General features: G+C 41.2%; 1 protein-coding gene and 1 long non-coding RNA gene across 8 annotated transcripts in view; one reads left to right on the top strand and one right to left on the bottom strand.

The window, feature by feature from the left end:
- Positions 1-11,733, top strand: part of LOC110526266 (myosin light chain kinase 3) — a 42,089-nt gene extending 30,356 nt beyond the window's left edge. For all 3 annotated transcript variants that reach the window (XM_021607078.2, XM_021607076.2, XM_021607075.2), the window contains 8 exons: positions 233-326; positions 5,136-5,245; positions 5,460-5,601; positions 5,724-5,794; positions 6,048-6,176; positions 7,154-7,306; positions 10,193-10,328; positions 10,448-11,733. In XM_021607078.2, coding sequence (XP_021462753.2) covers positions 233-326; positions 5,136-5,245; positions 5,460-5,601; positions 5,724-5,794; positions 6,048-6,176; positions 7,154-7,306; positions 10,193-10,328; positions 10,448-10,522 — 910 coding nt within the window. In that variant the 3' untranslated portion in view covers positions 10,523-11,733. The remainder of the gene's footprint in view (positions 1-232; positions 327-5,135; positions 5,246-5,459; positions 5,602-5,723; positions 5,795-6,047; positions 6,177-7,153; positions 7,307-10,192; positions 10,329-10,447) is intronic.
- LOC110526265 lies at positions 10,894-14,558 on the bottom strand. Of its 5 annotated transcripts, XR_005052181.1 has the most exons (7): positions 14,056-14,558; positions 13,751-13,877; positions 13,465-13,625; positions 13,201-13,290; positions 12,995-13,104; positions 12,457-12,535; positions 10,894-12,324 (listed from the first exon to the last, which is right to left on the bottom strand). It is a non-coding gene; the product is annotated as an uncharacterized LOC110526265 (long non-coding RNA). The 5 variants fall into 5 exon arrangements; XR_005052180.1 differs by having other exon boundaries at positions 12,457-13,104; XR_005052179.1 differs by having other exon boundaries at positions 10,894-12,535.
- Positions 14,559-14,600: the final 42 nt, after the last annotated feature.

The following is a 14,600-nucleotide window of genomic DNA, read 5'->3' as shown; positions in this document are numbered from 1 at the left end:
GGAACACAGGAGTGATGGTTGCTGATAATGGGCCTCTGTACGCCTATGTAGATATTCCATAAAAAATCTGCCATTTCCAGCTACAATAGTCATTTACAACATTAACAATGTCTACACTGTATTTCTTATCAATTTGATGTTATTTTAATGGACAAAAAAATAAGAAAAAAAGCTTTTGAACGGTAGTGTATGTAAAGTATCTATGCACTCATAAGTGTCCTTGTTTCCACAGGGGACGTTTTGGGCAGGTCCATAAGTGCGCAGAACTGTCATCGGGCCTAATCCTCGCTGCGAAGTTGATCAAAGTAAAGGGAATGAGGGAGAGAGTAAGTGGATATACAACAACAGACCTGTGGTCTTTGTACCCCTCCTCTCTCTGACTCCAACCTTACACACCCACCCTGACCTCTCTCTAAGTTTATTTATGAGGTTCAATGTGAGTAATTCTCTAGCCGCAGATTAAAGAGCTAGTCACACATACACACACACACACACACACACACACACAAGCTCTCTCTATCTCAAAATTTTAAAAAAATACTCTGCAATGAAATTAAAGTCGCAATATCTAACTTTTGGGGTGAACTGACCATATTCACATAGAAATCTGAATTATTGATCTGTTATTTTCATTGACATCAAGCCGGGTCTACAGTACACAATTTTCACACCAATTTAGCTATCCCAAACAAGACAAAATCCCAATGTCGTTTGCCTACTCGGGCATGCGGCCGTCACAGACTCTCATTTAATGTGAGCGGGTCAGAGAAACAATCTGAGGGCTACCGATCTCGCCGTTGAGCAGTCCCAGAAGTCCCAATATTTTCAAACGGGTTTGATTTTATCGGCGCAAAATCTGCAATACTTTTGTGGTGTGAGAAGTGCAACAAAAAATTTTGTGAACGGTGATCAACAGTAGCCAATGAGCGCTCACCAGAGAAGAAGCCAGTGAGATGACGTAGTATCACATCACCCAGAAAGTGTACTCTCCTGCAGGAGCCATGACTACTACTAGTGTTTTATGTATTATCCCTTATTTTACCAGGTAAGTTGACTGAGAACACATTCTCATTTACAGCAAAAAACTCAAGAATAGTTACAGGGGAATGAATGAGCCAATTGGAAGCTGGGGATGATTAGGTGGACATGATAGTATGAGGGCCAGATTGGGAATTTAGCCAGGACACCAGGGTTAACACCCCTACTCTTACAACAAGTGCAATGGGATCTTTAGTGACCACAGAGAGTCAGGACACCCATTTAACATCCCATACAAAAGATGGCACCCTACAAAGGGCAATGTCCCCAATCACTGCCCTGGGGATTTTTTTTTAGACCAGAGGAAAGACTGCCTCCTACTGGCCCTCCAACACCACTTCAGCAGCATCTGGTATTCCATCCAAGGACCGAACAGGACCGACCCTGCTTAGCTTCAGAGACAAGCCAGCAGTGGGACGCAGGGTGAATGCATTTGTACTTGCCTTTGACCAAAGCTAAAGTGTAAAATCGTTACAGCTATGAAGTTCAGAAGCAATGTTATTAATTTCAAAATGTTGGCTACAAATGTCAGCTCTGTATGGCAAGCGTGAATGTCTGCCTGAAAGCTTTTCTGAGGCTGCTTTGAGCCACAGCTCATTCTAGCTATGTTAACAATCGAATCACATCATCCTGTCATTGTTTTCACGAGACAGCGTGGTGGTATGGAGAATCCTCATAACCAAGTGAAGAATCTTGTAGTGTGTGACACACCATATGTGCCAGATCGATTAGTGTGCACAAGCAAGACAAATAAACACAGGAAAGACAGTTGTTTAATGTGAGAGGTTCAGCGATGTTTGGATTTTGGATTTTGAAAGTCATGTAGTGTCCACCTGGCATAAGAAGCGGTAGAACTGTTTTATGCGCGCTATTTCTGTACTTCCCGTTCATAAGTTTCATTTTTGTGTCTTTTAATTTTTGGCTCTAAAACAGCTTCAAACAGCTGAAAATACAATATTTTTGGTTATTGAAAATATAATTCACAGCAGTTTAGATGGTACAATGATTGTACACTATGCATTGCTTGTTTTGTCACATAAACTGAAAGTAGGCGAACTATTACAATTTTAGCAACCAGGAAATGGGGGATTGATTTCTGCATATTGCACTTTTAAAGAGCACATATGTACATACAGCATGCACCTGTGTCTCTTCTCTTAACCAAAATCCACCACGGATCCCATCGAGATTAATTTCACATCCTTCGCCTTCAAACATGTGACTCGAATTGCACCTACTATTCACCACACTCTTTATAAGCGCTGTTTTAATTTTCTAACTTAATTTTCTAACTTTAATTTTCTAATTTTCTAACTTTCTTCTGACCTTGCCTTTATTGACACATTGAATGAGTACAACAGAAAGCTGGTATTGAATTTGTGATTAATAATGTATTTTTAATCAATCAAAAACTCTGAGACACTCAACCATACACTGAGCAAAGCACGATGTTTCTTATGTCCAATACAGTGCCTTGCGAAAGTATTCGGCCCCCTTGAACTGCGACCTTTTGCCACATTTCAGGCTTCAAACATATAGATATAAAACTGTATTTTTTTGTGAAGAATCAACAACAAGTGGGACACAATCATGAAGTGGAACGACATTTATTGGATATTTCAAACTTTTTAACAAATCAAAAACTGAAAAATTGGGCGTGCAAAATTATTCAGCCCCCTTAAGTTAATACTTTGTAGCGCCACCTTTTGCTGCGATTACAGCTGTAAGTCGCTTGGGGTATGTCTCTATCAGTTTTGCACATCGAGAGACTGACATTTTTTCCCATTCCTCCTTGCAAAACAGCTCGAGCTCAGTGAGGTTGGATGGAGAGCATTTGTGAACAGCAGTTTTCAGTTCTTTCCACAGATTCTCGATTGGATTCAGGTCTGGACTTTGACTTGGCCATTCTAACACCTGGATATGTTTATTTTTGAACCATTCCATTGTAGATTTTGCTTTATGTTTTGGATCATTGTCTTGTTGGAAGACAAATCTCCATCCCAGTCTCAGGTCTTTTGCAGACTCCATCAGGTTTTCTTCCAGAATGGTCCTGTATTTGGCTCCATCCATCTTCCCATCAATTTTAACCATCTTCCCTGTCCCTGCTGAAGAAAAGCAGGCCCAAACCATGATGCTGCCACCACCATGTTTGACAGTGGGGATGGTGTGTTCAGGGTGATGAGCTGTGTTGCTTTTACGCCAAACATAACGTTTTGCATTGTTGCCAAAAAGTTCAATTTTGGTTTCATCTGACCAGAGCACCTTCTTCCACATGTTTGGTGTGTCTCCCAGGTGGCTTGTGGCAAACTTTAAACAACACTTTTTATGGATATCTTTAAGAAATGGCTTTCTTCTTGCCACTCTTCCATAAAGGCCAGATTTGTGCAATATACGACTGATTGTTGTCCTATGGACAGAGTCTCCCACCTCAGCTGTAGATCTCTGCAGTTCATCCAGAGTGATCATGGGCCTCTTGGCTGCATCTCTGATCAGTCTTCTCCTTGTATGAGCTGAAAGTTTAGAGGGACGGCCAGGTCTTGGTAGATTTGCAGTGGTCTGATACTCCTTCCATTTCAATCTTATCGCTTGCACAGTGCTCCTTGGGATGTTTAAAGCTTGGGAAATATTTTTGTATCCAAATCCGGCTTTAAACTTCTTCACAACAGTATCTCGGACCTGCCTGGTGTGTTCCTTGTTCTTCATGATGCTCTCTGCGCTTTTAACGGACCTCTGAGACTACCACAGTGCAGGTGCATTTATACGGAGACTTGATTACACACAGGTGGATTGTATTTATCATCATTAGTCATTTAGGTCAACGTTGGATCATTCAGAGATCCTCACTGAACTTCTGTAGAGTTTGCTGCACTGAAAGTAAAGGGGCTGAATAATTTTGCAAGCCCAATTTTTCAGTTTTTGATTTGTTAAAAAAGTTTGAAATATCCAATAAATGTCGTTCCACTTCATGATTGTGTCCCACTTGTTGTTGATTCTTCACAAAAAAATACAGTTTTATATCTTTATGTTTGAAGCCTGAAATGTGGCAAAAGGTCGCAAAGTTCAAGGGGGCCGAATACTTTCGCAAGGCACTGTATGTCATGTACTCATTTTGTTCAGAGATAATTACGGGATTTCCATGGCAAATTGCTCTTATGTACTCATACATATCAGAAACATCCAATTTTCATTTGTTTCTTAGTGGAATAATACCAGGGTTCAAGTAGTGTTTTAGGGTATTTCAAATAATATCAAATATATATTTTTTACTGTAAGAGACAAGTATTTGAATATTGGAATGTATTTGGAAATAAGCTTGGAATGTATTGGCATGTATTTGAAAACAGTAAAATACACTGACTCAAATACACTCCCATGCATTTAACCCAGGTCGGTTAGGAATTTGAAATTATGTATTTGAAAATACTTTTAAATAGTAGGCTATTTATAAGTAGTTGATTGGGGCCACATTATTAGATGACTGATAGGGGGTGGTGTGTTGAAGTCACCAAGCCTCCGTTTTAGCACTCCCCCACCATTGTAAAAAATATTTTGGAAGCTATAGACATGCATTTATTAATGTCTATGTTCATTTTGCCACATTTATTTTATTACAGACACCTTCATGTTTACTTTAAAATTACAGTCAAAAAATGTAGATTACTAATGTCACTGTTCCCACTACAACAACAAAAATACTTAAATACATGTCATTTTGACCTTGAACATTTAATTGAAATACTGTAGAATTCCATTCATTCCTATGGAGGACTGTGCCAATATGGCTGACCGGTGGCTTCAAAGCCTCTCACTGGCCAATACATAGCATCAGCAATCCAGGGTAGATATATATTCATCATTGATTTGAACCCAGGTCTGCATAATACATTGTTCAATGTTCAGTGTTTAAGGTATAGTGCCATATACATACAATTGATATGGGCATAAGCACCCTCCAGAGTGGTTAGATTTATTTTCTTCTAAAATCATGAAATGTGATAGATTGTGATTTTCATTTTGCTGAGGTTGAGTGACTTCCTGCTCTCTCTTCTCTTATTTCCTTATTCTCTCTCTCTCCTTCCTCCCACTGGGCAACACAGGATGAAGTGAAGAATGAAATAGGGGTGATGAACCAACTTAACCATGTGAACCTGATTCAGCTTTATGATGCCTTTGAGTCACGGACAAACCTTACGCTTATTATGGAGTAGTAAGTCATTATACTCATGAAGTCAGTATTTAGAAATTGCTACTCAAATAGCACCACCTATCTGCATTTCATGTGGGTACGGCAAACACTGTTCCAGGCTACAAAGCATTGTTTTAGTGGAATTAAACTCTAGGCCACTCAATTTCCTCTTTTGCTTCTTGCACAGTAGAACAATATCACTGTTATGGCACTGACCAGCTCCCTGTCTTTGCAGTGTGGACGGTGGTGAGTTGTTTGACCGGATCGTTGACGAGAACTACCAGCTGACAGAGCTGGATGCCATCGTGTTTATGAGACAGATCTGTGAGGGGGTACAGTACCTCCATCAGCAATACATTCTCCATTTAGACCTCAAGGTAGAAATCATATATTATACATAGAATATATTGCAATACTTGTTAGTTTGACATGGATTTTAATTATATTACGTATCACCCTGGTGTGAGGATTCTTACATGCTCTCCTTATTTCCTCTCAGCCAGAGAACATTCTTTGTGTCAACTCCACAGGGAACCAGATCAAGATAATAGACTTTGGTCTGGCCAGAAAGTAAGTTTCTCAATATTTTCTCCATTAAGTGATGAGAGCTGTTTTAATCTACAAATCTCATCTATTGACATCTCCCTTTTTCCATCATCCTCAATTGAGTAGCCAATGAGGTAGTCATGGTAACAGTCACCCAGTAGACAGATTGGTGAAAAGTAGGCCATCTCTGTAACTCCGAGTCTCCACCCATGACGCTCTGTTGTAATAAGTGAGATCTTTATGTTCCCATTGTTCAAATGTGCTTGTCTCCCCTCAGGTATAGACCCAGAGAGAAACTAAAGGTCAATTTTGGCACTCCAGAATTTCTGGCTCCTGAGGTGGTCAACTACGACTTTGTCTCATTCCCAACGGACATGTGGAGTGTAGGAGTCATTACTTATATGCTGTGAGTATTACCACACACACAGAGAGAGAAACACCTCCGCTTGACAAATACACTCACCACACACCTCTGCTCGGCAGCAGCATCAGTATACCTTGTAACACAGTGGAGGCTGGTGGGAGGAGCTAAAGGAGGATGGGCTCATTGTAATGGCTGGAATGCAATAAATGGAACAATATCAAACATGTGGAAACCACATGCTTGACTCCATTCCATTCCAGCCATTACAATGAGCCTGTCCTCCTATAACTCCTCCCACCAGTCTCCTCTGGCGGAAACATGAGGACCTGATCTGTTGTAAAGGGTCAACCAATGGTATCCTAGCCACTGGAAACATGCTTGCCATCCATCTGTAAACGCACGTTTGTCTCTTGTCACTCACACTAGGACTGTTCAGCTATTACTAAAGTCATACCCACTGCTGCCCCCTCGCAATGTTGCCTGTCAGCCTCAACCATGGCCCTGAATGAACTGTGTGCATCCCAATGGTCGCCTGTCTTTTCTCAGGACCCGGACGATTCAATTAATGCTAATAACCGGACAGCTGTCCAAGGAGATTTAGGAGGGTTCGCTCAAAATAAGAAAGTGTGGCTGTCCTACTATGCCGCCAGCTTGCCTGAATACCTAGCACTACCCAGGGCTCCATGGTGCTAATTTAATTATTCTATTCTATTTAGAGTAAGCATCAGCATGCGAGTGTGTTTTGTTTCAATTTCTCTGGAACGTGGCATGTACATCTGCACCTTCATAGCCATTGCCCACAGTCTTTGTGTTGAAGTGTGGTACAGTATGGGTCTAAGATTCATATTCTCAAACTTTGTATTTACTGGCCCATACTCTCATTCCATGCAACAGGACATTGAGGCAGAGCTCTCTGTAGCATCATGACTTTGATGACTGCTTTGTCTTTCTAATGAGTGAATGTATAGAAGGACTGTATGAAAATGTGACTAACCAAGAATATCTCCCTGTTTTAATAGTCTGAGTGGACTGTCTCCATTCCTGGGGGACAACGATGCAGAGACTATGAACAACATCCTTCACGCCAACTGGGATTTTGATTCAGAGGCATTTGAGAATGTCACAGAGGAAGCTAAGGACTTTGTTACCAGACTGCTGATTCCAACTAAATGGTATGTATACTACATCTTCCTTACTAAACTCAGCCAAAAAATAAACGTCCTCTCACTGTCAACTGTGTTTATTTTCAGCAAACTTAACATGTGTAAATATTTGTATGAACATGAGATTCAACAACTGAGACATAAACTGATCAAGTTCCACAGACATGTGTTACTAACAGAAATTGAATAATGTGTCCCTGAACAAAGGGGGGGTCAAAAGTAACAGTCAGTATCTGGTGTGGCCACCAGCTGCATTGAGTACTGCAGTGCATCTCCTCCTCGTGGACTGCACCAGATTTGCCAGTTCTTGCTGTGAGATGTTACCCCACTCTTCCACCAAGGCACCTGCAAGTTCTGGGACTTTTTTGGGGGGAATGGCCCTAGCCCTCACCCTCTGATCCAACAGGTCCCAGATGTGCTCAATGGGATTGAGATCTGGGCTCTTCGCTGGCCATGGCAGAACACTGACATTCCTGTCAGAACGAGCAGTATGGCTGGTGGCATTGTAAAGGAGCTGGAGGGTCATGTCAGGATGAGCATGCAGGAAGGGTACCACATGAGGGGGGAGGATGTCGTCCCTGTAATCCACAGCGTTAAGATTGCCTGCAATGACAACAAGCTCAGTCTGATGATGCTGTGACACACGGCCCCAGACCATGACAGATCCTCCTCCTACAAATCGATCCCGCTCCAGAGTACAGGCCTCGATGTAACGCTCATTCCTTTGACGACAAACGCAAATCCGACCATCACCCCTTGTGAGACAAAAACTCGACTCATCAGTGAAGAGCACTTTTTGCCAGTCGTGTCTGGTCCAGCAACAGTTGGTTTGTGCCCATAGGCGACGTTGCCGGTGATGTCTGGTGAGGACTTACAAGCCCTCAGTCCAGCCTCTCTCAGCCTATTGCGGGCAGTCTGAGCGCTGATGGAGGGATTGTGCGTTCCTGGTGAACCTCAGGCAGTTGTTGTTGCCGTCCTGTACCTGTCCCTCAGGTGTGATGTTCGGATGTACCGATCCTGTGCAGGTGTTGTTACACATGGTGTGCCGCTGTGAGGACGATCAGCTGTCCGTCCTGTCTCCCTGTCGTGCTGTCTTAGGCATCTCACAGTACGGACATTGCAATTTATTGCCCTGGCCACATCTGCAATCCTCCTTGCAGATCTGCATGCCTCCTTGCAGCATGCCTAAGGCACGTTCACGCAGATGAGCAGGGACACCTGGGCATGTTTCTTTTGGTGTTTTTCCAGAGTCAGTAGAAAGGCCTCTTTAGTGTCTTACGTTTTCATAACTGTGACCTTAATTGCCTACCGTCTGTAAGCAGTTAGTGTCTTAATCGGTAAATAGCCCACCCAATTTACCTACCTCATCCCCATACTGTTTATATTTATTTACTTTTCTGCTCTTTTGCACACCAGTAACTCTACCTGTACATGACCATCTGATCATTTATCACTCCAGTGTTAATCTGCAAAATTGTAATTGTTCGCCTACCTCCTCATGCCTTTTGCACACAATGTATATAGACTCTCTTTTTTTTCTTCTACTGTGTTATTGACTTGTTAATTGTTTACTCCATGTGTAACTCTGTGTTGTCTGTTCACACTGCTATGCTTTATCTTGGCCAGGTCGCAGTTGTAAATGAGAACTTGTTCTCAACTAGCCTACCTGGTTAAATAAAGGTTAAATAAATAAATAAATAATTAATGACCGTTCCACAGGTGCATGTTCATTAATTGTTTATGGTTCATTGAACAAGCATGGGAAACAGTGTTTAAACCCTTTACAATAAAGATCTGTGAAGTTATTTGGATTTTTACGAATTATCTTTGAAAGACAGGGTCCTGAAAAAGGGAGTTTATTTTTTATTTTTTATTCCACCTGGCCAAGATAAAGCATAGCAGTGTGAACAGACAACACAGAGTTACACATGGAGTAAACAATTAACAAGTCAATAACATAGTAGAAAAAAAAGAAAAAAAGAGAGTCTATATACATTGTGTGCAAAAGGCATGAGGGGGTAGGCTAATAATTACAATTTAGCAGATTAACACTGGAGTGATAAATGATCAGATGGCTGCTCAGATAGCAGATGTTTGAAGTTAGTGCTAGTTTATATTGTTTTCCCCACTCAATCATGGCTGCAGCACCATCTCATTTAGTAAAATGAAAAGGCCTATTGTTTATGTAAGGCAGGAATATTCCAACTGAATGCACCTCATTGCCACTGAATCACAATCGGACTGTTGATGGTTCATTTTGCCATTTGTCTAAATGGGTTATTTGAATATGTGCCATGAAATCCAAATGAGTTGAATAAACAGCATATAGAAGGTCAATAGAAAGTAGCACATTTGAGTCACATTTAAATGCAAACTACACTGCCAGAGCCTGAGTGAGTTGTGTGTATGCTTCCACACTGGACTGTTCACTGAGTGATCAGCTGGCAGGAAACAACGACAGCCCGGATTGCAGATGGCAACAGCCTCCTTGTTGTTCTTTCTGTGCTGTGTCACCGTTAATGATCTGGTCATTGCTAAATCGGGGCACTTAGTCGTGTGTTATTCACCCCAACTCCCACTTTCAGCCATGGTGGGTTCATCATTAGCCTCCCTCTGTAGACTACTTTTCTTTCCAGGGAATGGGTACATCCCTGCTGTTAGCAGCAGCTATTTCATGATAGGCTACCAGCATTAGAAGAGACATGGGTTAGAGAATGTTTCCACCCCATAATGGCAGCGGCATTAAAAACTCTTGTTTATAAACAGAAAGGATTAATGCGGTTTAGAAAGTTATATCACATTGTGTAAAATTATAGTCAACCAATTCTCTTGATGAGTCAATTTTGTCCGTAAACCTATGTGTACTGATACTCCTATCCTGGGTCTGTATTGTAGCAGTCGCCTCAGTGCAACTGGCTGCATGAAGCATGCCTGGCTGAACAATCTGGAGGATAAAGCCAAATTGCATCAGGTGCGGCTGAAGTCTCAAGTCAAGCTCCAGCGCTACCTGGCCGCTCACAAACAGTGGAAGGTGAGGACTGAAGCCTGTTACACATGTTCCCATTTCATCTGTGTTACAGTGAATTGTCTGAATAATATTAATTTATTTTTATAGGAAAGTGATCTAAATTCAATTCTACTTCCTTGCAGAAACACTTCTATGTGGTTGCTGCAGCCAACAGGCTGAAGAGGTTTCGCCAGAATCATCCCATAAACACTGTATAGCAGTGAGAAGACTGTCAAAGACTGAGTAGTTGTACCTCAATGGCAGGCATTCCTGCCAATTATGCTAGTTGGACTGAGGCAACAGAACGTGATCGGCAACAGTGTCTGGCATTGGTATGCAAATTGCAATGGACATTGAAGTGTACTGTAGTATTCTAATAACTTTTTATACTGTACAGTGCACAACTTTGTGCGGTCTTCCTGTTTAGTGCTCACTAAATTACCCTGGGCTCAGTGCGCTTCAAGCAGGTAGCCTACTACTTACTTCGGTGTAATTGTTTATTTAATGACAACTCTTACTGACATATGTTTGAACTGCTTTGCTGAATGTACATCACGTTGAAATCACAAATCACATTTATTCACAAGGCTTTCATTTTTGGTTTATTTAATATGGTAAGTGAATCTTTACAAATCACACAGACGACCTTGTCTTGTCAATCTTTCCTTCTATGAAGGCTTTGAATGGGCTACTTGCTTGCATGCTACCCAACCTGACTGACAGTAGTGTTCCCATATAGCATTATTTTGTGACAGTGTCCCCACCTCCACTTGAACTCACCAAGAATAACTCAATGACTAGAAATGTTAATTCATTAAAATAAGTGAAGCCACAAATGGCCAGACTTATACTATTGTCAATAGTATGGCACAGTGGAATCACCATAAACACCCATAAACACAAATGCTTCCAATGGTTTTTCCACCATTCATTTTTCACATTGTGAATGTTTAAAATGTAACTAGGCTGGTCAGTTAAGAACAAATTCTTATTTCCATTGACGGCCAAACCCTAACCCGGATGATGCCTTGCCAATTATGCACCGCCCTATGGGACTCCCAATCACGGACGGTTGTGATACAGCCTGAAATCAAACCAGGGTCTGTAGTGACAGCTCTAGCACTGAGATGCAGTGCTTTAGACCACTGCGCCACTTGAATGACAATTCTAATTCAATTGTGTGTTAGATATAGGCTTACATTGGCGAGACGTTTTGATAGCTGTGTAATCCTCTGAGGGTAGTCATCAATATAGTCGCTGCAATTTACCCTTTCGCAATGCTAATTATTGATGAGAGAGATGTGTGGTTATCAAAACTTAGGAAGTAGTTCTAAAATCCCAGATGGAAAAATGAATGGTGAAAAAAAACTTAGAACCATTTCCAACTCATACTGTGGTCTGTCTAAATAAAAACAGTTGCTAATGCCAACTGGTAAGACTGTCTATCGTCCACCATAAATTGTGAACGCCACAGAATGTTAATCTTAACTGTACAAATCCAACACATTGACCAGCAACAGCACAGCAGAATTATCTTAAAGTAAGTCTCATACACTGCCACTGAGGGGCAGAAAAGGCAAAGTACTGTATGGAATACAAACACATCATGCTTGCTTACAAGGGTAAGGCTTATAGCATAAAACAAGCATGGTTGAAACAATAAACAATGATAAAAAAAAAAAAAATGTAACTAATAAAAACACCTGTCAGGTAACTTTCTCCAAAAGCTGAAGTAAGCGCATATGTGCTTCATTACTAGACGAGTACCTGCTCATTAGAGTTCACATGCAAAGAAAACAAGAGCTCCAGCCTCACTACTCAGCACTGTAGACAGCATTTTCACTGATCACAAGCCCAAGGTTGTGAAAACATTTCCACTTTATGGCTGAGCTGACTATCAAATTAACTTTTATGTATTGGCTTTAAGTGCATTTTCCAAAGATTCTTCGGCTTCCACTCTTCGTAATCCTGTGTAGCGCACTCCTCAGAGTCCTCTTTCTGCTGCTTTTGAGACGTCGGCCTTGATAGACAGCACAAAATATCCCCCCCCCCCAACACCGTTTTAACCCCGCAATACAGCAAAGATTAAGAGTTACACTTTTCTAAGGACATAATCAGGAATTTGGTATGGTTATTATTTGGTCACACTTACCTTCCTCTTTGTTCTATATTTTCTATGAGTGTTCGTCTTTTCTGTGCCATTTTAACTAGATTCTTCAGTGGAGTGGCTTCTTCCATTGGGGAAAAGAAATATCAAGAGATACTTAAAGATCATAGCTACGACATTCTGAGATTGATTGTAATAGGCATGTTGTATGCCGCGATCCGGACATCCCTGATTGGGAGACCAACTCACTGAAGTTTTCAGTCCTAAAATAGAACATCCACTCTCTCCCACCAGGCGGTAACCACGACAACAATGAGAGAGAGGAATGACCTAGATTCTCTTTTCACCCAGGAAAGTAAAAACCCACACACCAGGGGCAAAAGTACAAATAGCCACTATGAAAAAGGCCACAATATTTCAAACCCCAGCTTTCGGAAGCGTATGTCACAAAAAAAGGTATTGTTAGTCAACAGAACGTTATTGCTTGGAAGTACATTTTTAAATCCAAAGGCCCTCCCTGGGCTTTCACCCATTTCCCACCATATGTTAGTCAAACCCCTTTATAATTTAACAGCAGACTTACTGCAGATGTCCTGTCCCAGTTTCTGGAACTGGGTGCACAGCCTGTCAAAGATTCCCTTTTTAGCACCAGATGATGCTAACAGCTTCCTATCCACTTTGATCTTCAAGCATCTGGAGAGATGTTCATGGGGATAGTGATTAGGTTTCATTAATAATCAGGTTGAATGGTTTATGGATAAACAGTAACAGAAATACTGTAACACTCACTCGCATGCAGCGTTCAAAGCAGCTGTAGTGAAGAGTGGTTTTGACAGGTCCACATCTTTTTACTGAGCAGCAGGAAGGCTTGCTTCATACCTGGAACACAAACATGGATTCATCTTATTAAATTAACATATTTACATTGACAAATGTATGATATTCAGGACGGTGTCTTGTTCAGGAGAGAAGACTTGCTGAAAATAGTAGTTAACAAAATATTTGAAGATTAGTTGTGTGTTGGCCAGAGTAGGCTACTCTTCAAGTTCTCACCGTTCTGGGTGGCTACTTTGATTGCATCCATGCACCCAAACTGAACAGTAAGGTCTCCGACTCCTAGGTGAGATTCGAGGCCAAGCATGCATTCAATCTCAGGCCTTCAGATTGCTTTGATACTGCTTCTTGTTCAACCCGGATAATTTGAAGTCATATTCCTGAGGAATAGCACAAAAGCAGTATTCATAGGGCACGTTACCTGAGCAACACCAGGGCATTTGGTTATTTGATTAACAGGCTAGATGCCTTGTCATCAAAGCTAATGCAAAAAAAAAAAACGTACTTTGTCCAGAGGAAACTTCATTGATGTTGCTACCAGTTCTAGGCAAATTACTGCTTTACTTGTACCCGTCGTAATTCCGAGTCCTGTACATTTAACCAGGGATAACCGCACGTACTCATCTGCTTGGCTGTAATGTAGATGCAGAGTTTAGGAAACTATATCCAGAAGGTTATCAAGCAGCTGAATAATAACAGCTGTTGGCAAGCAGGTTAGTTAGCTACCTAAAGTCAATGGTACATGTTGATTGAACTATGATCCTGTCTCACGTATACTAGCTAGCCAATATCATCGTTTTACAGACTCACCGTAAAACTCTTGCAGAGGTTATACCCATTTTAGATGCAAGTTTAGTAGACATTTCATTTTCAATTTCCGCTAACTAACTAATGTTCGTGACTGCCAACGAGAGAGTAAAAAGCAAACTTCTCCAATCGAGTTATCGCACAAAAACATGCCTTTCGCGTCAAAATTGGCAGACACCACCACGCCTACCAGCCATCGACGTCTGTTTGCGTACTTGTTGCTGAAAATAACAACAGCATATTTATTTACGAAAGGAATTCAGCATCAAATGTTCTACTCATAATATATTTACCTATATCACATTGTAGTAATTGGATCTCCGTCTAAATATTTGCGCTAACACTACTGCACACAGTAATTTAGCCAATGGGAGACGTATTCCCACACTTTGTTTTCGGCTCAGCCAATGCGGGCGATTCAGTGGAAAGGGAAGCGGGTCTTCACTAGTTATTAAAGCCACAAAGTCATAAACCCCGCCCATGTATACAATTTATCTTCTTAAAATCGGAGTATAAACCTAATCCTAACCTCAACCTTAACCACAGTA

Source organism: Oncorhynchus mykiss, chromosome 6 (assembly GCF_013265735.2).
Source record: "Oncorhynchus mykiss isolate Arlee chromosome 6, USDA_OmykA_1.1, whole genome shotgun sequence".
In the NCBI taxonomy this organism is placed as follows: Eukaryota; Metazoa; Chordata; class Actinopteri; order Salmoniformes; family Salmonidae; genus Oncorhynchus; species Oncorhynchus mykiss.
The sequence above is the reverse complement of the archived record's forward strand: the minus strand, read 5'-3'. Positions and strand labels throughout refer to the sequence as shown.